This window comes from Carassius carassius, chromosome 34 (genome assembly GCF_963082965.1).
Source record: "Carassius carassius chromosome 34, fCarCar2.1, whole genome shotgun sequence".
Taxonomy (NCBI): domain Eukaryota; kingdom Metazoa; phylum Chordata; class Actinopteri; order Cypriniformes; family Cyprinidae; genus Carassius; species Carassius carassius.
The window spans coordinates 6754915-6778948 of NC_081788.1; the positions used below are offsets into that span (position 1 = coordinate 6754915).

General features: G+C 35.5%; 1 protein-coding gene across 2 annotated transcripts; it reads right to left on the reverse strand.

Moving 5' to 3' along the window:
- Window positions 1-5578: 5578 nt before the first annotated feature.
- On the reverse strand, window positions 5579-22040 carry LOC132115391 (ectonucleoside triphosphate diphosphohydrolase 4-like). Of its 2 annotated transcripts, none has more exons than XM_059523841.1 (13): window positions 21861-22040; window positions 21305-21472; window positions 19802-19999; window positions 19514-19719; window positions 16074-16224; window positions 15876-15979; window positions 15206-15265; window positions 14957-15087; window positions 11214-11380; window positions 9826-10150; window positions 9442-9527; window positions 7747-7908; window positions 5579-6473 (listed from the first exon to the last, which is right to left on the reverse strand). In XM_059523841.1, the coding sequence occupies exons 2-13, from the start codon at window positions 21310-21312 to the stop codon at window positions 6236-6238; spliced, it is 1836 nt and encodes a 611-aa protein (XP_059379824.1). In that variant the 5' UTR covers window positions 21313-21472; window positions 21861-22040; the 3' UTR covers window positions 5579-6235. The 2 variants fall into 2 exon arrangements, with proteins under 2 accessions (XP_059379824.1, XP_059379823.1); XM_059523840.1 differs by having other exon boundaries at window positions 14933-15087.
- Between the last annotated feature and the right edge of the window lie 1994 nt (window positions 22041-24034).

The window sequence follows — 24034 nt, forward strand, 5'->3', positions numbered from 1 at the left end:
TAATTAAACTCTAAGTTTCATTCTGAAACATCGATACACTGGTAAAGTGCAGCTGGGGTTAAAATCTAATGTGGCCATTAAAAAGTACAGTAATCTGGGAAAGCCTGTGGAGTTTTTTTAGCGTGATACTTCTTTTAAGGAGTATTTTCACTACTAAACTTCCTGTTTTTAATTCCTGATTTAAGTTCTATTCAATTTCTTTTCATTAACGCATTATTATTAAATTCCGGCCTGATTTGTACTTTTTGGAATTTACTATTCAATTAAGCAATTTTGTTTGTTCGAACACGGGTTGAAAACGATTCATTGATTCATTTGAGTCAATACTCAGAAGTGTTCAAGAAGTGCCCGCACAGCATTTGTTATGAATAACCGCATGTTAGTTATATACAACTACTTTTAATTATACTCCTGCTTCTTCGATTAAATGTTATTTAATGAATGTGTTCCGGTTTCATGTCCGAAGAACCGACTCAATAGAACGATTCGCTCGCGAGTAGGACTCGATTTTAAAACGTTCTTTCTTAAACAAAGCTTCAATGAAAAAGCCTGTAATTCGGTGTATGTTATATTATGTTATTCTGCATCTGCATCTTGTGACTGTCATTCCACACATGCTATAGCTATATAGATATCTGTAGATTTGGTCAGATCCATCTGTGAGAGTGCGATAGTTTAGGTGTGTCTTTTCTCAGAAAGATCTGAAGTTCAACTGTGTCCACTTTATCATGCAGCATCTGCTCTCTTTGTGACTACATGATACAGAGAAACAGTTTTTGACCAGTTGTCTTCTAACTCCACCTTTCATGCACACACAAAACATTTTAAAACAGCATGCTCTTGGGAATAAAGTTCAGGAATGAAAGAAAGTAGTAGCTTACACTTTAGCGTACTTTTAAAAAGAGTTCTTGATTAGGAAATAATTACTTAAAAAAAATAGACTTATTCGCAAACTGAACGTAATGTTTCCAGACACTTAACTGCATGTTATTTACAATTAGATGAAAATGTATTACATAGCTTACATTTTTATTATGCAGTTAGGCTACTTAAGAGTGATTTTTTTAACATGTAATTCAATAATTATGTTAAAATAAGTGCACTCAAACATCCATGAAAGAGAACTTTCTTTAAAAAGTTCTGTCTGTTTTCACATGATTATAATAATAACTTTAATCTCAGACACACTCTATTTCTTCACAAGTGTGCATGGAAAGCGCTTAACAGTTCAGGAAGTGTAAAGTGCTGTTATCAAAACTTTTGAAGTCGAGAGAAAAATGATTTTTGATGCTGACTGTTTCAGTTGGAAATTCCTAGTTAAAGAAGAGTTTCACTCTTGATTATAGACCATTGGATAAATACCTCTAAAATAAGGGTTAATTTCTCAAATATCTGAAATAAGAGAATTGCAGGCGTCTTGGTGAATCAGTTTTCTTAAGCTGTAGATGGTGCTAGAGTAAAAAGAGAGAGGGTCTACGAAATCCTGCTGATAGTATTGAAATTGTATTGTTAGTATTGTATTGTTAACCGTTTACCAATAATAAAGAGCAATTTTGTGTCAGTGGTTGATTTCTATTAAACTGGTTTCAGCTGTTTACTTTCTGGTCACAGTCAGATTTTTATTATTATTATTTTTTATTAGCATGTCTTCATCTCACACCATTCTCCTAATAAATAAAACAAATGTAATTTAAATATAATTAAAATAAAGTTGAGACGTATCAACAATGTAAATATCACTTGTGAACAAAATTATTTATTGTCACTTCAAATCAAGCTGTAATTATGTTAAATTATGAAAAATGCATGGAAAATATGATACAGTTTTGTGTATCTAGGATATATCAAATGCTGTGAAACGTGTGCAAGTTACCCAATGGTGTAAATTATTGACTATTATTCAAACTAAATCCTCTAAATAAGCCTAAACGACACAAGTCTCTCCTAAATAATGATATTTCCCAGGATCTTCTGATGTATTATGTCACAGGCAGCGCTTGGTCATCGTGGTTTGGGAATTTCTAACATTTCTTCAAATAGCTTCGATTTTTTTTTAATTAAACTTTGGGGAATTTTCCTAGATGGATAGAAGTGACTAAATGTTCAAGCTGCATATTTCTGATATTCCCACACTCATTTGTGTTCAGGCCTGATATGTATCCTGACATATAATTTAATAATACACACCAGTGAAAGGTTTGGGTATGGTAAAAAAATTTACGTTTTTGGGAAAGATGTTTTTTTTTCACACCCTAAAACAGTGTTTTTGAGACATTATTACAATTTCAAACAACTTTTTTTTAGAATTGTAATATATTTTAAACTGTAATTTATTCCTATTATGTCAGTGGAATTTTTTTATGCTTTTATTAAGATTTTTTTTTTCTATCAATGTAAAATGTCTTTACTGTCACTTTTGATCAATTTCTACTGATTAAAATTATTAATTGCTTTACTCCCTCTCTCTCTCTCTCTCTCTCTCTGTATATATATATATCTTACTGACCACAAAACAAAAAACAAAAGACACCTAACATGTTATGGTCATCAGATTTTTTTAACATTATGAAAATAGTTTGTGGTATGTGTCAGACGAGTGTTTTGTTCTCTTAATAAAATGACTGGGCAGCTGGAGCTCAACACTGAGTGTATTGTGTTTCTCAGAGCGCTGCTGACAGTCTGTGTATCTGTCTGCCAAATTGATACTTTGACCGTTCAGATAAAAGAGTTGCTTGACAACTAATTCTGTCACCTCAGGCCTATTCATGACCTTCAGTCACAGACAGGCTGGACAGATGGGTTGTATAACACAGAATATAAAGATTCCTGACCAATACTTCAGCTAAATATTTATTAAAGCTATTTCTTTGTTGACGAGTGTAACTTGATTTGAAAGTATAGAAATACAGCTGTTTTTTATAAAATACTGACTTAAGTATTGATTGTTTAAAAGAAATAATGCATTTGAACTATTACAGCAACTCAGCATAATAAATGATTTCTGAAGGATCACGTGACACTTAAAACTGGAGTAATGATGCAGAAAATTCAGCTTTGATGACAGGAATAAATAGCATTTTAAAATGTAAAAATTGTAACAATATTTCAGAATGACTTTAGCTGGAAAAATGACTCTGTAATTATTTATTTTCCTGTTTGACAATGTAAAGCTGCTTTTGCAATCAGTGTTGTATAAAGCGCTATACAAATAAAGGTGACTTGACAATATTTTTGATCAAATAAATGCAGAAAAAAAACCTCTTACCAAGCCCAAACTTTTAAATGCTAGTGCAATAGCCTGATTGTGAATCAAAAAATGTATTACTGCTGTTAGCAGCCCTGGACATTAATGACATTTATAAATACTTCCAGAAGGTCAACTTCTCAAAAATCTGTGCTTCACATGTACATATCTTATGCACTTCAAGTGCAAAAATAAAAGTCACTTTATTTATCTGCAGTCAGAAAACGTGCCCTTTAAAATATAGTTTGGCATTCCAATGACAGGCAAGGCAATATATATATATATATATATATTGTAGCCATTTAGTCTTTTTTTTGTAGGTTTTTTTTTAATCTTTTTATATTTGCTGCTATCACTCACATATGCATACAATTTGAATATTCTCTGAGTGGTCTGTTGCCTTACTGACTTAAGGCCAACATGTTTTTATCACAGGAAAGTAACAAACCTAATGTTTTCATAAGTGTAAGACCACATGGTTGGACATTTAAGACGTTCTCATGTTTGTTTTGTCACATAAGATTGAGAAAACAGGGATCAGTCACACTTTACAGCTCTGAGAGAAGTGAAAACGAGAAGGGTTTAACCTCTCATCCAGAGGACATCGTAAATAAACCACTGACCAGGGTTGCCAGGTTTTCACAACAAATCCCGCACAATCGCGTTTCGAGGGGGTCCCCGGTTAAAAATCTCGTCCCGTGGCTAAAATACTAAGTATGGAGGGGTTCTCTGGTAAAATTCGGTTTCCAAGGGATTCATATCACGTCATTGAGCCGGTATGAGGCGCCGTGTAGGATTTAAATCAAACTTCGCTTATCAATACATAAGCGAAGTTTATGTAAATGTTTATAGTAAATGTTATTTTTTTATGCATGCACGAGTGTTTTATGGATGTGCATGCGCGCATCGAGTTTATATGTATGTGCGAGTGTTTAATAGGTGTATATGCACGGATCAAGTTTATATGTACATGCGAGTGTCTGTAGGTGTATGCACGCGTCAAGTTTATATGAATACGCAAGTTATTCACAAGTGTGTATGCATATATTGCTAACATTATATGGTATCGATTTCATATTAGTGTTCACGTGTATTTTATATATGTATTTTTGAACATCCAGTAGTATGCATGTATATGTGCGTAATTTATAGGTGTATATGCACGTGTTTTATGTATGTATTGATAAGCGAAGTTTGATTTAAACCCTACACGACGCCTCATAATCCAGGGTCGTTTTTCAACCGGCGGCAACAGCGTTAAAATAGCCCAGTAACGCGGGGAAAAAACCACGGTCTTGGCAACACTGCCGCTGACACAAAGTCCTCTAGAGTCTAGAGATCGTCTCAGTCAAGAGTCTCTCTGTCAGAACACGTCTAGAGGGTTTTCACTTTAGCAAGCACCATTAGGAAGAAAACACACAAAACACCTTTTAATTCTTAACTTCTCGTTATTTTTGACAACAGCAATGTTGAAGGAATTGATGTTTCTGTGTGCAAACTTTTGTGTGAATATGGTACGTGTGCATGACAAACATCAACAATATACAGCAGTGACTGACTCTAACATCAACGCCAACATCAGAGGTTTTCTTTGAGAAAAACAAGTCATTGAGAATTTGCACTGAAATAGACACACTTACACATTCAACCAGGACAATGAACACCGCTTAAACGGCGTTTAGATGCACGTTTTTGTAATTTGTCTCTAAAATCCCGTCATAATACAGTACTTCCTTATGTACGGCAAATTTGCCTTGAAAAGTTTAGAAAATTAAATTTCCCCCCCCCAAAAAAAAAAAAAAAAAAATAATTATTTACTCCCCTCAAGTTGTGTAAGTTTTTTTCTTCTGTTCAGTTTTCTTCAATATTCTTCAGTTCACGAATATTGAAGAATATAGGTAATCCACAGTTGTTGGTCCCCACTGACTTCCACCAAAAAAAACCTTCCTATGCAAGTCAATGGGGACCTGAAAACATTTGGCTAACACCATTCTTCAAATATACGACGGAGAAAATAAGAAATTCATACAGGTTTAGAATAACTTGAGGGAAGTAAATTGACTAAATTGAAACCCTTCTTTTAAAGGTTGGTTCTTATCCCCATTTTGTTCCAGACCTGTGAGACTTTCTTCCCATGGATGCAAAAGGGTGAATTTTGGAAATTTAATTTGATAGCGAATGAGGAATCTACAATGACAAAAAAAGCATTTGTTTGATGATGCTTTTTTTGTACTTTTTCAATCTTGATCCTAATTCATTGTAATTGTGTGCAAAAGAGTGACTAATAGATTACATTTTTTAGTCATCGACAGAAGTGGTCATATGGGGTTGAAAGAACATGACAATTTATTTTTGAGTGAACTATTAATATATATTGCAAGTTGGAACACAAAGATGTGATTTTAACTCTGTAATATATTGCACTGATTCTCATCATAGAGCTCTAAATGTTTAAATAACATCATACAGTTTCAGCCGCATGTGAAGTCATAGAAATGATTGGCGGTGGCATAAAAAAAAAAAAAAATCAAGATGCACATACAAACACACACACATGCTCACTCGGTTTCTCTTTGGCACAACCAAATCATTTCATAATCATGCGTAGTCTTGAGTTGAGGTCACAGCCAGCAAAACCTTATCTAGACTATAGAGTATCCAAATTGGGGACACGTGTATAAAACACACTCAAGTCACACGTCCCCGTTCACATTGATAGTGACATTGAAAATCAAAAGGCAGCCTCAGCGTCCCTCTTAATAAATAAACAACTAAACACCACAGCTGATCAGAGGCAGCCATACGGTCCTTTCCAGAGCTCCAATCTTCACGTTACACCAAAGTTTGACTGGCCTTGGCTGCAAATGTCATGTAGAATCCTTTGCCAATTATTCAGTGCCAGTGAGGAGTGTTTTCAAACCAAAGGACCTTCATTAGAGAGCTACGTCTCCTCCAGTGATTGGCCAGCTGTTTGAGTGACGGGTCCCAGTCCTACAGGGTAACAGGGAGGTCTGGTGAACCCAGGCCCTCCTCCAGCCACTGGACGGAAGCGGAGGCACTGCGCAGGAGTGTGGAGCGCTTGTGTATGCGTCTCAGACGGAGCAGGTAAAGGAGGATGGACAGAACCACCACCAGAAAACAGGCCAGGAACAGATAGTGGTTGTTCATGAAGGAGAAGCTGTGCTGCCAGTGAGAGTGAGAGCCCTTCAGACTCTCCTGCGGGATGTCCCTGACAAACCAAAACATGAGGAAAACACGTCACAAATGTACACAAAAAGAGATTTTCTGGCATTACATTTTCACATAACTAGGCATTATTTAATTAAATATACATACATTAAAATAATGTTAACATTTAGTTTTAATGTGATGTTTTAGAGTTAGCATGGTATAATACGAGTAATATGACACTTTTCTAAGGTGTTTACTGTAACTTCAAATAATATTCATGGCTCTATATAATAGAAATAAATAAATAAAATAAAAAGTGCTATAGAATCCAACTAAAAACAACTGTGTGCAATATTACTAAGCATGTCTAATTAATTAAAATCATGAAACAAACGTTTTCACATCAATTTATTAAACGTTTAACCGAAATTACATGTTTAGGGCCCCATGAAATGTTTTATATTTTTCTCACCATATTTGTTGTTTATTTTAAACGTGTCAGAAATGTAGACAAAAATAGATTTTCTGGTATTACATTTTCAAATAACTTTTTTTTTTCTCTGGTATTAATTTTTTTTTCCTCCCCATATTTTTAGTTACCAAATTCTGTGTTTTAGCATGTCTATGCAGAAAACAACTTAATTTATTAATTCTTTTCTTAAAGTAGCCTTATGATTTTTATTTTCTCAGAAATGATCTGTTGTGTATTTACATTTTCTGGTTATCAAATGAAGGCACACAACATTAACTTAATTTATCTTTTAATTATTGAAAATTAAGCAAACTTTCTTTTTTGGCAAACAAAGGCGATTTACTATTAAAAATTAAAACATGAAAGAAATGTGTGATTATTCCTAATCATAATAATGTAATAATGTTTGTTTCATTTTAGTAGTAGTAGCAGACTATGCACATTCTACTGAAAAATGGTAATAGGCACAATGTCTTCAAATCAAACCAGACTTTTATTTTGACGGGTTGCTGTGAATACCTTTACAGTTCTGTGTATGTGATTAGATTTTACTCAATTAGTTTTACTCAAATCAAACGGTCAAATGCTCATGAAGTGACTCTCAGAGCAGTTCTGGAGATGTTCTTCATGTGTTTAGTCCTCATTTATTGAGACGTCAGACGCTGAAATAACCGAGAACGCTTCATTTTGTTTGTAGTAAATTTACCAAATTTTGCTATAAGTGTGACCGCATCATATAATAATTGCTGTCAATAGTGTTCACCATCTGTTTGAATACATCTTTAATTGATTTTTTTCCCCCAATTTTTTTTTTTAAGGAAAATTTTTTTTATAAAAATAAGTTGGTGTTTACATGTACCTCAGAGGTAGAAAACGTGTGCGGTACAAAATGGCTCCTAGTGTCCACTGCACTTCTTTGTCATACACCAGCAGGGCCGTCCTGAGATTCTCATACGCCGCTGGAAACACAAAACCTGAGTGGAGCACCTCATACATCCACGCAGACTTGAAGCACTGATACCTGCAGGGAGAGAGGGGCAGACGGTTTATACCTTTCTCCAAAATCATCATCGACACTGTGCTATGTCCAAACGGCAGATGTGTTATTTTCTACCATACACCTTTATACTGAAGAGTAAATGAGTCAATACTGCCTTAATGGAGGTTTTGTATTTTAACCCTCAAAGACCGATATAGTCACCCGCAGCTAAAAATAACTGTTGTTTTTTAATGTTTAATAACTTTTGAACCGCTAATCCAATCTGAATGCTTTAAAAAGTGATGTAAAGCAGAGATTCTCTACGCTTCGGAGATATCCTTAACTCATTTGGATATTCAGAGGTGCCGTAGTGCACGTGATTACGTCATCACATTTTAACAACATTGATTCGTCAGAAGAAACCAATGCTTTTGTTCCTCTGAGCCAAACAGAAATGATTGTTGACGCGTAGTCCCACCCCCGAGCCCAGATTGGTTCAAACTGTACCATATTCAACCAATAAGTAGTCATTTGAACTACTACTAAACATATTTCTTTTGAAATATGAACGAACATAAAGTGAAAGTGAAGTCTGTCGCGAGTGCATGGATACAAACACAAACTAACACATTTGCATGAGAAAACTCTGAAAAAAAGCAAAAAAAAAAAAAAAAAAAAAACACGACAGAGAACTTTGACATAAAACAAATCAAAACCAAGGATGAAACAGTGGTGATCTTAAAGTGATAAAGCACAGGAATTTATGTCTGGGGTCACTAGGCGATGTCCTGATAAAATAGATTCTGACACATACTACAGCCAACGATTTTCTCATTTTTATTATGACTATTATAATTAAATAATAATACAAAATTTATAGTTCAAAAAGATAGTTTTTTTCTGTTGCACTCTGAATATTTCTAACTCAGTTTGTGTAGTTTGTGAATCATTTGCACTGTATTGTTGAAGACAATTTATGCAATTGTTTTTACTTTAACCTATGCTGCATAGTTTGTGTTTATAGTTCATACTCAGATTGAAAATATATTTCTCAGAAGAAGAAAAAAACTGGTTTTGTTTGTTTTTGTTATCAAATAACACTCTTTCCATTTTCTTTACTAATTACAATGTTTTTGGACACATCTCTATTGTTAGTTAACGAAATAGGCCTTTTTTTTTTTACTTAAAAGAGCAGATAACAATATTGTAATAAATGGCTATAATTTGCTTAGGGAATGGTATATCTAAACAAAATTTTATTTGGAAGTGTAAAACACCCAGACACAACTTTCTAAAGAAAAATATCCAAACTTTAGGAGTTTCTGTTTGAGTACACAGTAAAAAACACCCAACTGTTGCTTGCATTTTTCTTAAAATTCTGCAATTTCATTCATTCTTTGAGAAAACAAAAGTAAAATTGAGACTTTGAATTAGTTCAACAAACTGTAAGTCCTCCTGTTTTTAATGATATATGGCACTTGATGCTGACTGCTAGAATAGGTCTGAAAAACAAAGAAAAGTGCAGGTGTGTCGGGTGCCCCAAAAATGTTCTAGGTCTTTAAGGGTTAAACCTACTTCAGTCTATGTTGATCAGCATGTGAGGCGTAAAGTCCTCGATCAAACCGCTCTTTCAAAGTCGTCCACTGGGTGGCACAGTAACTCTGAAATCAAACGGACAAGGTCAGTAAAACAAACATAAGAAATTAATTAGCAATTTTGGTAGGCAGGTCATTTTTGATTGGAAACACCACATGGTCCTTTGGGATACATCTGGATAACTGAAACAAATGCTGTAAAAAAAAACCTTGTATCTTTCTTCCTATTTTCGTTTATGCATCACAATAAGAGACGTTTTCAAGAATGCCCAAGCTGCAACAGAACCTTTTTTTTGGAGCTCGACAGCCACAGTGTGATTCTATAGAAAAAGAGCAGCATGAACATTGTAAAATGTGAGTGCACCTTAGCAGCGTTGGAGTATTTGGTGGAGTTGTAGTCTCCTCCCATGCGCAGCACATCTTCAGTACAGTAGTAGAACTCCGAGAAGCCGTAGAACTGGCTGTTGGTGAAGTCGATGGGCGGCTGATAGACTCCGTTCAGCGAGGTGTTGGTGTCGTTGGTGCGGTTGAGGAACGGCTGGAGCAGCAGACGGCAGCGACTGAAGTCTCCAGTGCCTCTCAGGTGCACCCTCTGCTCCTGAGGACCCACCTCGTCCTGGAGGTCAGCTGGCAGACAGGGGTCGAGGATGGGTGAGTCCGCACTCTCTCCTTGATGCTGAGCCAGCAGCCTACAGCCAAGAACATGAGACCGTGGCGATCGATAAAAACATCAAATATTCACAATACATTTACAAAATACCATTATCTTGAATACTTTTGTGATCTTACTGCGCTTTTAATTTGGTCATCAAGTTTTCTACATCTAATTAGACTTGTTTTGTAAATGAAAGTGTTAAAACAACTGATTATTAAAGTTGATTTATTAGTGTGAAGCAGTTCAAACAGTCTGAATGAACTGACTCCAATCTGAGGTTTGTGTTACCACTTTATGTTCATGGGCGCAGGCACACATGATTGTTAATAAAATGCTAGTAGCAGGATTATAAAATGAATAGATAAAATGAAGAGAGCGCAGGTTTTGGCTAGATTTATTTGGAGATTACTGCTCATGTCTCATTCGGCACAAATCCAAATGTTTCCATATTCGCAATGTATCTGAATGTTAAACTATTATTTATAATGTAAACTACTTACACATTCGCACATAGACAGAAGAGTGCAGCACAACATTAAATCAGTTAACCGACCATCGACAGCCTCAATCGATCAATCTCTTACCAACAATTTCGTAAAAAAAATGTTTTTTTAAAAATCAAATCAAAAATACAGCAAATGCAGTAATATTTTGAAATATTCCAATTTAAGATAACTTCTATTGTTCAGACATTTTATAATAACAATATAAAGCTTATATTTATATAAAGTAATATAATTCATACAACATATATAAAAGTATTAAATAAAATGAATTATATATAGTATTTTATTCCTGTGATTAAAGCTGAATTTTCAGCATCATTCCTCCAGTCTTCAGTGTCACATGATCCTTCAGAAATCATTCTGATATGATGATTTGATGCTCAAGAAACCTTTCTGATGATTATCAATATTGAAAACAGTTATTTTTGCGGAAACTGTGATCCATTTTATTCCTTGATTAAGAGAACAGCATTTATGTCAATCAGAAATGTTTACTGTCACTTTTGATCGTCTTTGATAAATGAAAATATAAATGTATTAAAAACCCCAAACTTTTTATCTAGCTTATGTTCAACACATATTGGATCTTACTTGTTTTGGACTTGTGTGTTGTAGATGAGGTTTTCCTCATATCTCTGGCGGGCTGCATTTCCACCGAAACCCAAAAATGTTGAGACGTAAACGCGGTACACGTGTTCTGTTCTGTGAGCATCACAGCCCAGGTTAAACTCTGCCAGCAAATTCTTGGCTATCTCCTCCTGGCAGCACACAGACAGAAATATAAGACAGCTGTGGGAGACAGATGTTAACAGAGGTCCCTTTTGGGCAACCATTGAAGCATCTTCCAAAAATACAGAACTACAGATCTACTCTGAAGAGCGCTCAGATTGCATGTTTCTTTAAACACAGAGCCAGCAAAGCAGCATCATCTTTGTAAAATGACATTTAAAGGAATGTTCAGGGTTCAGAAACAAGTTAAGCTCTATCAAAAGCATCTGTGGCATCGTGTTGATTACCACAGAAAATTAGTGACTCATTCCTCAAGTAAAAGTTAACATTTAGAACAATGCACTTACAAATTTTTTTTACATTTAAAAAAAAAAAAAAATTTAAATTGTCATTTAGCAGGCAGAAAAACTTCTGGTTATTAATGGATATTTTGTTTTTACACAATGAGAGATGAGAATTCTGTTCAGTGGTAATCGACAGCACAGGTGCGGTTCATTGAGCTTAAACAGCTCTCAAGCTCTAATACAGATGTAGAAAAATACTACAGAACATGAAAACACTGAACGCTTCATTCTGATTGTGTTTGATTCCAGCGACATCCTGTTATGTCAGATTAGAGGCCATCAGGATTTGTGTGGAGGAGTTTTCCTCGAAAACAATTAAACATACAGAATTAACTCAAATATTATATTCAGAAAAATACGAATAAACCATGCATGCACACACACCAAATTCATGGACTGCTAATATTAGATTATGAAACTCTCACCAAATTACTGGGATTCAATTAAATTATGAAACTAATGTTTAAATGGATACTCCACACAAAATGAAAATTGTCTTTAATCACTTACCTCGATGTCGTTCCAAACCCGTAAAAGCTTTGCTCGTCTTCAGAACACAATTTAAGATATTTTAGATGAAAACCGGGAGGCTTGAGACTGTTCCTTAGACTGCCAAGTAAATAACAGTGTCAAGGTTTAGAAAGTATCATTCAAATGGCCTACGGTCTTCTGTGTCAGCCGTGCCACAAGGATGCGCTGTTTTCTTTCAAATCAAAACAGCGCATCCTTGTGGCACGGCTGACACAGAAGAGCATACGGTGACATGGAGAGACACAGAGGAGACTGTTGAGAAAAGAATTGTTGAACGAAGTCATTATTTTTGTTTTTATTTGCAAAAAGTATTCTCGTCGCTTCATAACGTTATGGTTGCACCACTGATGGCAGATGGACTATTCTAATGATGCTTTTCATCTTTTTCTAGACCTTCACAGTGTATTTTATTTGGCAGTCTATGGGACAGTCACAAGCCTCCCGGTTTTCATCCAAAATATCTTAAATTGTGTTCTGAAGACGAACAAAGCTTTTACGGGTTTGTAATGACATGGGGGTAAGTGATTAATGACAAAATTTCCATTTTGGGGTGGAGTAAACCTTCAAAGGGGCCATATCAGTAATAGTAGATAAAAATTAAAAGTAGATTAACAGGATTATCTGATTTACATATAGAAGTCTTAAAGGTACAGCAGAAAAAAAAACATTAAATCTGAGAGTCAGAAAGGTAAGAAATGGCCATATGAAGAGGAAAAAAACAACAAACACTCGATCTCATAAGAAACCTTAACTATCTTACATTTAAGTGAATTGGGGAGAATTCATATGAGGCTGTATGATTTAATATACTTCAAGCAAAATTGGAGAACGAACTGATGTGACATCATTACTAACGAAATCTGGCCAAAACGAAGTTCGTTTCGGGAGTTTGAAAAGGCTTGCCAAAGCGAACTTTCCTGTTCTCTCCATTTTTGTTGTTTTTATTTTGTTACTGAGAGGAAAGCACGCAGCACATATTTACATATTCATATATAAACATTGTTTTCATCAGTGTGGGCGGCGTCGGGATGTTTAATAACAGTATATCTTCGTTTTACCCCTAAACTAAGAATAAAAAAGAACTTTGTTTTGAGTATATCGTGGCCTTAAGTCACTGTCCGAATCAGACTGTACAAATTAGTCCAGATAAAATCGTACGAAAAAGCCTGAATGCAACTGTATGTAGTGGTCGACCAATACGTTTTTCTGTTTGGACGAAGCGTTCGTGGTGGGACTTTTATTTTGACGGCGCTGAGAACACACAGTGTTCACATTCTCCCTTGTTTGCTGTCGTTGTTAAAAGTTCTGTCCACAGACAGAAATCTGTCTAATAATTAGATAGAAATATTAAACAAAGGAATTAAAATGTATAAAAAAAAGTATTATGATGATTGCTTTAATACTGTTAGTGATAGAAAGGCAAACATAAGAATAGTTTCTTGTGTGCAGTCAGCATTTAGCAAATACACATTTATATAATTTAAACAAATCCTTGAATGACTAATGGACATCTAATTTCAAAATCCTTGCAAACTTAGTCGAATCCAGCTGTGAGATCTTATGAAGTGTGCATGTGACCTGCACGATCGCGTGCACTCTGCGTGACGGTCGGTCCGTGCAAATTCAATACAGACAGGAGGAGAGTTCAGCTTTATTGAGAAGTGCAAAAGGCAAACTTTAAACTCGTGATTTCAAATTATTCTGGGCTTCATGCTTTTGCCCAATGTCATATTAATGTCATTTTCACTGTGTGCTGTATGTAAAATGAGTGTTACCTTGGCTTTATAAAAAAAAGTGATTCCCAATGCACACGAACTTCCCAGAATACAGAGTGCCTTGTTGGTTACAGTGTTTACATCCCTTTTAATTATATTTTTATTAAATATTTGTTTCTTCGTTAAAAATACATTGTAATTTAGAGTATAAACGTTTCTTTTACACTTTTTTTTATCCATTTCCAAATAATTTTAAATTTCTTAAATATTAAATACAATAAAATTATATATTTAAAATTATAGCATTATATCGGCCACCCTGCTTTCCTAGAGATCGGCTGTCAAAAAAAAAAAAAAAAATTATATATATATATATATATATATATATATATATATATATATATATATAAAAAACTAATTGTATGGATTAGTCTGAATAAAAATTTACTAATTAGTCTGAATGAGACTGGACAAAGGAGACTGTACGAACTATGAATTAGTCTGAATAAAATCGTATGAATAAGCCTGAATGCAGTTGTATGGATCAGTCTGAATGTGATCACACAAATTAATCCGAATGAGACCGTGAATACGCCACCAATTCACCAAATCAAAACGGTTACAAACTGCACTGAGAGTGCGTTGCAAAATATTTTTGGTGTAAGAAACCATTACTAATATTGTAAATGACTTCAAGAGAAAAAGAAGAAGAAAATCTAATGTATTATAAAAGTGGTGAATATTACTGTGATATAGAAGTGGAGAAATCAAATTACTGTTGAAGAGTGATTAGTATTGTTCTTAGAGCTTAAGCACAGTGCTGCTATATGAACATGCAGCAGGCTTATCTCAGTCCAAGGCATCAGTTCAGCAAGTTCACCATGGCCTTGTACTGCACTGGGCAAAGAACCACAGAGAACCAGGACAACAAGAACGAGACAATGAGAACTTTCAGCTTTCAAAAATATGGGAAATTTTCAAAGATAATAACCTGTTGTGGAGAAGCAAAGCTTACAGTTTTGGGCACTTCGTATGCGATCTGAGTGGAGACACCACCCATGTCCAATACACCAGTCGTACGCTTGCGCACCAGCGTCTCCTGCTGGTCACTGCCAGGAACCTGCACCTCCACCACGGCCTCATGTTCTGAGAAACAGAGGACAAAAAATAGGACAAAGAGAGAGATAGGAGAGGGCAGCTGGAAAGCAATCTTTTGTAGGGCTATTAATTGTTATGAAAAAGAAAATGGTATGATATCACTTACCATCCTCAACATGATTGAATCGGCCCAGAACAAAGTTGATTCCTATCCACGCATATACTCCTGCAATCAATCAATCAAATAAAATCAATTCCACAGAATTCAGATTTTCACTCAAAAGCTAAAAAAAAAAACCTATGTACACTACTGTTAAAAAAAATTGGGGTCAGTGTTTTTTAAAATAAATGTGGTTTTAAACTTATTTAACAAGAATCCTGAAAATAAATAAATAAATAAAGATTTCTACAAAAAAACTATACAAAAAAATAAAATAAATAAAAGATTTCTACAAAAAAACAGCACAACTGTCCACACTGATATTAATCAGAAATGTTTCTTGAGCATCAATACAGCATATTAGAATGATTTCTGAAGATCATGTGACACTGAAGACTGAAGTAATGATGCTGAAATTCAGCTTTGATGACAGGGATAGATTACATTTTAAAATATATTGCAATAATAATAAAAACTTATTTTAAATTGTAATAATTTCACATTATTGCAATGTCTAATGTGTATTTTTTTGATCAAATGCATGCAGCCCTGATGAGCATAAGAAAAAAAAATCAGTATTAGTAGTGTAGATTTGTGCAACATTTAAATGTACCCCTTTATTTATGATCTAATAACTCTAGAGGTGGTCTAGAAGAGGTTCAGAGGTGGGTCTTACCCTCCTGTTTGCCTGAGATAACTTCCACATGGGAGTCGGAGAACAGGAAGTTGAAATTTACAGGAATGTCAGTGCGCAAATCCTCCAGCAAGGCTTCCTGTTGGCTGCAAACAAACCCAATCTTAGCAGATGCAGCAGCTTACCCACAGCGTGCAGCTAACTTGAGGTTTATATTTGTGCGAGTGAGTGATTGGACACCTTTCAGGCAGGACTCTCATTCCTGCGGTGCACAGGATGTAGAGAGGCGTTTCCTGGTGCTTGTTCTTAGGGATGTGCTGAGCAGCAAAGCTCAGCAGAGGGCTGATGTAGTCGCTGGCCTTGTCTGGTGTGGAAGCATACTCTGAAATACCTGAATAGACAAAAGAGACAAGTGTTACTTGTAGGACTGGGTATTGACAAACATTTCATGATTGAATTTTATTCGATATACCAATTCATTTGGATATATATCAGGTACAGAATAAATTTACATTTAAATTGTATCAGTTGTATTAGTTTTTATAATATAATCTTATAAATGATATAAATAGGTTTCTACTCCAATTCATGTTTGAAATCTAAATATTTAAAACGTGGCTGTCAAACTTGTATTCATCACAGATTTACACAAAAACATACATTAAATAAGATATCACTTAAGTAAAAAAAAATCATATGATAAGTTGACTAAAATATAATGAATATTTCATGTAGTGCCTCAACTCTAGACATTTTTCTAACTGACTAATGAGTTAATGGATACTGAAAGTAAATGCAGCATTAAAGGTCCCGTTCTTCGTGATCCCATGTTTTAAACTTTAGTTAGTGTGTAATGTTGTTGTTAGAGTATAAATAATACCTGTAAAATTCTAAAGCTCAAAGTTCAATGCCAAGCGAGATATTTTATTTAACAGAATTCGCCTACAACGAACGACCCGTTTGGACTACATCCCTCTAGTTCCTGCAGTAATGACGTCACTAAAACAGTTTTTTGACTAATCTCTGCCCACATAAATACACAAAAAAGGGGGGCGTGGTTTTGTTGCGCTCGCACGGACAAGAGGAAGAGTTGCGTTTGAAGAGTGTGTTTGTCGCCTTGTCGTCGAAACGCTGTAATTTTCATCTCGGAGTCCAATCATCTTTGTTTGGGCTTCCCAGGGACGCTGTACTTGGAGATCAATGGTTACAATTTATGTTTAACTCTGTTCCCGAAAATTATAATCCACATGTATAGCACATTTTGCTGAGGACAGCTTCCTCAGACTCAATCAGTTTAATGCCGGATTCGAACAAAGATTATTCTTGAAAGATGGAGCAGTCCTCTTTGTCTGGAGAAGGCGTTGTTTATGGACCACAATCGGCAAATGTATTTTTATTATTATTAAGTTGGTACGTTTAACAGTTTCTGTAACTTATTACACAAAGGGCAACGCTGTTTAACTTTGTTAACTAGATGTTAGGGCTGTGCAAAAAAATCGAACGCGATTTTCATGCGCATCTTGTCAGTAAAAACGCTCCTGTGATTAGAAGTACATCTCCAGCACATGCGCTCAGATTAGGATTGCCAGGTTTTCAAAACAAATCCTGCCCACTTGCTTCTCAAAACTAGCCCAATCGCGTTTCCAGGAGGGCAGCGCGCGCTCAACTGCTGTCGAATCACAAACACAGGAACCGCTGGCACAATCAGAACTCGTCACGTATTTCTGAAGGAGGGACTTCATAGAACAAGGAAGTCATCAGCCCGTTTTTTTGACAGTGAAAACAGCGGTATACAGATAGGTGAATTGTGTGAAAAATACAGTTTTTTTACACGCGAAACATGAACACGTTATATTGCAGACTGTAAACACAATCAAAGCTCCATAAAAACACAAACAACGTGACCTTTAAATGGACATGGTTTTCTAGCAGTTTGATCTTTTTGCAGATGAAACACTGATTGAGTGATAGTGCTGTCAAAATTGCTCAAAATTGACGTTCGAATATTCCCTCTAAAAAATACACGAATATTCGAACTATTCGAACATCTGCTTGCGCATGTTGTCAATGACGCGCATTACGTCAATAACAGGCAAAAATAATACAAAGAGACATAACTACTTGTATAGATAGTCTATTTAAGTTTAAACATATATGACAATGTATTACCTACACAAAAACAAGGAAATCAACTAATGGCCAGGACTGCAGACCTCACGCTCTCTCACCCTCACGTTCTCTGCGCATAATGGTTTAAATTAAACAAATTTTTGTGCAAGCAATTTAAGGTCGCGACTGTTGTCCCAAATATAGCAGGCTTCATTCAGTGATTGAAACAAATATTATTAATATTAATTGAAGTTTTACAGCATATAGAACTGACATTGAATGCTCCGAGCGAGCGAGCTGTGCTGTGGTAAACATGGAACTTTTCCTTGACATGAAACTTTAAATAATCAAACCTCGGATCCATTGCTTGACAGAACTCCCCGAAGCCTGCCCCATCCGCGATACTGATCGGTCTCATGTCCTTAAAAATGAACGAAATTATTTTATCCGTTATGGCCTCTTGTCATGTTGCAGACAAAGTGCTTGAGGCGGGCGATGCAAAGTAACGTTAAGTGTCAAGACGTGACTGTTTAGCTGGAGTTCCACACATTATGCCATGCTCATTTGGGTGCACATTTTTGAGATGTGACCTCATGTTGCTAGTGGTCGAATGGTATGCTAACTGTATCTTAAATAGCTTGCATACAACAATCTCGCGGGTCAACAATTTTACCTCATTTTCTCTGCTGCGGTCGAGTTGGGCTCTGCACTTGCTGGCATCTTCCATGAAGACGTGTCAACTTTCAGCAGTGATTCTGTGCCAGACAGTGCGACTCCTGTGAGGCTGTGACCTGTCCCTGAACCCTCAGGCGCGCTAGCGCTCCCACTCGCAAAGCAGACAACCACGCCTCTACTACCGCGGGCCTTTTTTTCCACATTTTTTTTAATTCGAATATTAATTTTCACCTTCGAAATTCGTTTTTTTAAAACTATTCGAATACATATTTGAATTTAGAATACTCGTTGACAGCCTTATTGAGTGATGACATGAGACATGACACATTCTGGTAATGGCCAGTGACTTGAAAAAATGTACTAGTCATCCATATTTTTTACCTGCAATGAAACTAAATGTGCATTTTTCATTTCATTTGTTTATTTTAAATTATGAATTTTAACATTATGAATATGTTATCACAAAGAAACGTGCAACATTGTCCAATCAATAATAAAAGGACACATTTAATTTATAAGTTGAATCGAATTGTGAGTTGAGTGAATCGTTACATCCCTACAGTTAGTCGATCTAAAATGGACATTTTGCAACAGCTGTCAAGCGTTTGCATCCGTATATTTATTTGTTGATTCGTTCATTATTTAAAAATTAAATCAATAACAAAATAATACTTTAATACTATCACACTGTAAAGTGTTTTGTATATTGTTTACTAACAGTTCGCTCACACTCAAGAGAGCACAGACTAAAAGACTGATTCTTGGGATTCATTCTCGGTTCATCAAAACGAGAACTGATTAAAATCAGGAAACCGATGTTGTCAACCCAGCCCTAATTATTTGACCATTCACCACTCCAAGACGCCATCATTCTGTTCATTCATTCCCACACTGACCTGGCTTGATCTTCATCACTACAGGCTTCCTGTTCTGATCTCGCATCTGTTTGATGTCCAGGAGCTCATGTGGGTTGCCGTTGTGCCGAGGCCAGGTGTACACAAACACACGGGAGCCACTGCTGCCACAGTCCACCACCAGCCCGTAGTTTAGGTTGGGGTTATTGGTGTCCGTGGCCTCCATGTCCGGCACCCGACCCAAACGTCTAGTGGAGACACATCAATCAGGATGATTCGATTTGCTGAGATGCATAACAGGAATAACAGAACTGATGAGAACTCCTTTACGTGTGGAGGTGTCGCTCCTCTCTTAGCCAGCTGTACTGGCCCTTCCCTGTGACCAGCAGCAGGTACAGCAGCCCCATCACACCAGCCAACAGACCCAGCAGCAGCAGCTGCCTGAAGGAAAGCAACAGGAACCGCGGCAGAACCACCGGAGACAGGCTGAAGTGCCAGGATGCTGGAAACAGGCAGGAAATGCTAATCCTGTAGAGAGAAAAAAATAATGATGAGAAAACTATCATGGTTACTGGATCCTCTTAGCTTGGCTGCTCACACAGAAGTCACTTTCAAACCAATCAGCAAACGTGGTGAATAAATTCACAGAACATACTTGGCGAAATCATTCACCCTCACACAAAGTTCCCAATTGTGTGGATTGCAATTTGAAATGACTGGATTCGAGCTGATAAAATAAATGTGACCACACATGTAGTGTTTAATGTTCAGTTATGTTGAACATTTGAAAGAGTTTCTGTTGTGGATGTTTTTGTGGTTTACCATTGTACTGAAAAGCATTGTGGTTAGGATATGATGAATATGGTGTTTTTACTTCATTCAATCAGCTATGCTAATGTTAGTGCAGTGACAAGTAGTGCCAATAAGTAAACACATAGAAATCAGAAAGTATGCTTCTAGTTAGATTTTTTTTGTGGAAGCCACGGAATAAAAAAAAAAAAAAAAATGTAATTGTGACTCAATTATGACTTTTTTCTTGCACCGCGAGATATAAAACTAGAATTGCAAGATGTAGGCTAAACTCAGAACTGCTAAATAAACTCAGTTTCATTTTTTTTTCTATTAGAAATGTTTCTATATTTTACACTCTATGGCGAAAACAAAAAAAAGATCAAATTTTTTTCCAGACATTTGTCCTTAGAATAAGAAAAGTCTGAATTGTGAGATTTAGTCTGCCCCAGTGAACCATTTACTAAGACCACGATTGTGCGTTCAAAAAGCAAATAGCATCTCTTCTTATTTTAAGTTGACTTTAAAGGTTTGTCAATAGCTGTTTCTAAATGTTTCGAAATATCAATAGTTCGCCTTAAGGGGTTAATCTCAGTGAACCAGTGTATCATGCGAGTGAACCACTGCATCAGCGTCTATGGCTATACGATATCGGATCAGTTTGATCAATTTGTAGACATTTATAATGAGACATTCGTGTAATTAAAAGGACGAGTAGTAGTTGTTAATCTATTGCTGGCCTGTTTAGACAAGCTCTCCATAAAACGAACAAAACAATATATTATACTTTCAAGAAAGCGTTTTCATTGGGTTTGTAAAAGCTGTTTTTATGCATGTTTTGGCCTGAGTTTTTGTTGCATTTATACAGTTTACCAGCAGGCATCAGTGAATCATTTTGCGAAGCGATTACTTCAACTCATTCGAAGCTTCGAAAAGGTTCGTGTCTCCCATCACTACCATTACATACAGTACATCAAATTTCACATAAACTTTTTTCCTTTGGAGAAAACCACTTTCCTCAAATGACTTGAGTGTTGTACTTGCCTTCCCATTGCTGGAGTGGATGAGCAGGTGATGTGGACGAATCAAACCTTCACTGGCAGCTGCTTCGAGTACAGGTGTGTTCCTCCATGACGTCACGTGTCAGGGCATCCTCCTCGTCATCAGGGGCTTTCACACGTGTTCAGGTGTGCTAAGACGACGTGGCATGTCCTGACACGAGGAAGTGAAAACAAAACCGCACTATCAGCTCAGAGTAGAAGTTCACTTGTAGACAAAACGACAGATCACAGTTAATGTCTGTTAGTTGCCTACATAGACATCATTCACCGGGGCTTTCAAAGGCGCATACGAGCCTCATAATTCAGGAATCGCACACACCCTACAAGCTGTCTAGATAGGCAGATCACTAGATTTTGAAACACCACCACAGTTAACGTATGATCAGGCCGAGAACAGTTTAAATGATAAACAGATGCCTGTTTTATAATTAAAAGCATGTCCGTGGGATTTTGGCAGACAGAGTCGACTGATTACATGCTGTCAGATGTGTTTAATATATATATAAATATCTGTCTGATCGTAAGGACCGCGTTCTCACCGCTCGGCTCCGTTACATCAGGGACGGATGCGTCAATAATAAAGCCATCCTCTGAGATTTATGAATTCTGTGGTCCTCTCGGTGAACTCAAAAATATGGCACTTCTGTTCCTTTCAGTTCAAATGTGGTGGAGAAAAGCCGCTAAGATAGTTACCGACCAACAGTTCAGGTCGGTACTAATAAAAACGGTCAGCGCGCGTGCGCGCCAAATCCGGAAACTCGCGTCTGCGTGTACACTGCTGCTCTGACGTCATTTTGCGCTTCCCATTCGTCACTATAACAAACATAACATTGTGTGCATACTTCAGTGATCATAGAGTTGACAAAGATGAAGTATATTTAATACAATTGTTAGTTTAAATGGGGAAGTTTCATATTCATAAAATGAAGTGGTCAGGCTCCAAATCAAACTTTTCTCATTTTCTAAATGATTTCAAGCTAAGATTCTATGTAATTGCACAAGTAAAAAAGCTATTCGAACTCATAATATTGTAAACAGGTATGCTATTGTATAAAGTTCTTTTTTCCTTCACATTTTAATGTTCTCCTTGTATTGTTTTGATGTATGGCATAAAAAATAATAATAATTAAGATAAAAAATAAACAAATAAAAAATAACGAAAGACTTTTCCTTAATTTATTATTGCGAATAATGGAAAATAATTTCCTTACCCTAGGTGAAATACTTTGTTTGGACTTGTTAATTGGAAAACATTTCTGTAAATTGGATTTACAGAAAAACTAAATATACTTACTTAATCCTCTTATCTTTTAACAAAGCTTTATATACCTAAATGTAAGTTCTCAAGCGAGAAGCCACTTTTTTATGTTTTGCTTGATGAAATACAATTACTTTTGGGACTACAAAAGTGATTTTTAAACATGATTTAAAAAAAAAATTAATTAATTTGTGAGTTGTTCAGTCTTTTCCTTTGTGATTTTTATTTTGTATTTGTTGTGTGTGATGTGAATTTTATTATTTAATGTTTGAATTGTAACTGCTTCCTTATTTGTTTACATAGTGTTCTCAATGTAATCAGTAATGATGTTATAAAAACCTTGGATCCTTGAAAAAATCCTTGGAAGTTAATTCATAATTAATTAAATCGTTCAAAAGTTTGTAGAATTGTTTACATTTATTCAGCAGTGACATTGTTCATTTAAATGTGACAGTAAAGACATTTATAATGTTATGAAAGATGCCGGTTTCAAACAAAAGAAGTTCTTTTGAACTTTCGCCATTCATATTATACTGATTTCTGAAGGATCACGTGACACTGAAGACTGGAGTAACAATGCTGACAATTCAGCTTTTAACAGGAATAAATGACATTTAAAAATAAAAATTATTTTAATTTTAAATTGTAAAAAATAATTTCACAATATTATTATTTTACTCCATTCTTTTACAAATAAATGCAGCTTTAAGAAGATGTGACTTCTTTTTTACGGACCTCAAACTTTGAAAAACTATTTTATCTTATTTAGTTTCTGACAGTGTTTATAACTCATTAATATGGCATTGTACTTAAAACTACATATTTGAATTTACCATACTCTCCAAAAAAATAAAAAAATAATAATCTTATAAAATAATATTACTAACGCAAAGACATCTGAGCGAGCATCTCACTTATGTTTTGCCATGGGATTTACATCCCGTGGTAACTAGGATTTACACAAGCTCCAGTCTGGATCCAGAACACCTGAGAAGAGATGATGCTGACCCTCAGAGGACCCCAGATGATCCTAACCTTGAATCAACAAACAGAACTAACAATTATTGCTACATGTGTGACTGCATCATATAATTACTATTAATTAATAATATTGATAGTTCATCATCTAGCTGACTACGTCTTGTATTATTATTATTATTTTTATTTTTCTAAAATCCTGTCAAACATGCACAAACTACTAGCTACTACTAAATATTGTAGAAACATAATTTTCTGTAAAGTTGCTTTGTAACGATTTGTATTGTAAAAAGCGCTATACAAATAAACTTGAATTGAATTGAACTTATCAAAACAAATTGCAAAGAATATTCTTTATTTTGCATCATAATTTGTAGTTTTATTAGAATAATACATTGTACAGACTTTACAAACTCAAAAATGCCACTCTTAAAACTTTCTTTAAAAAACTAAGATGGACATGCCATTACAAAGATG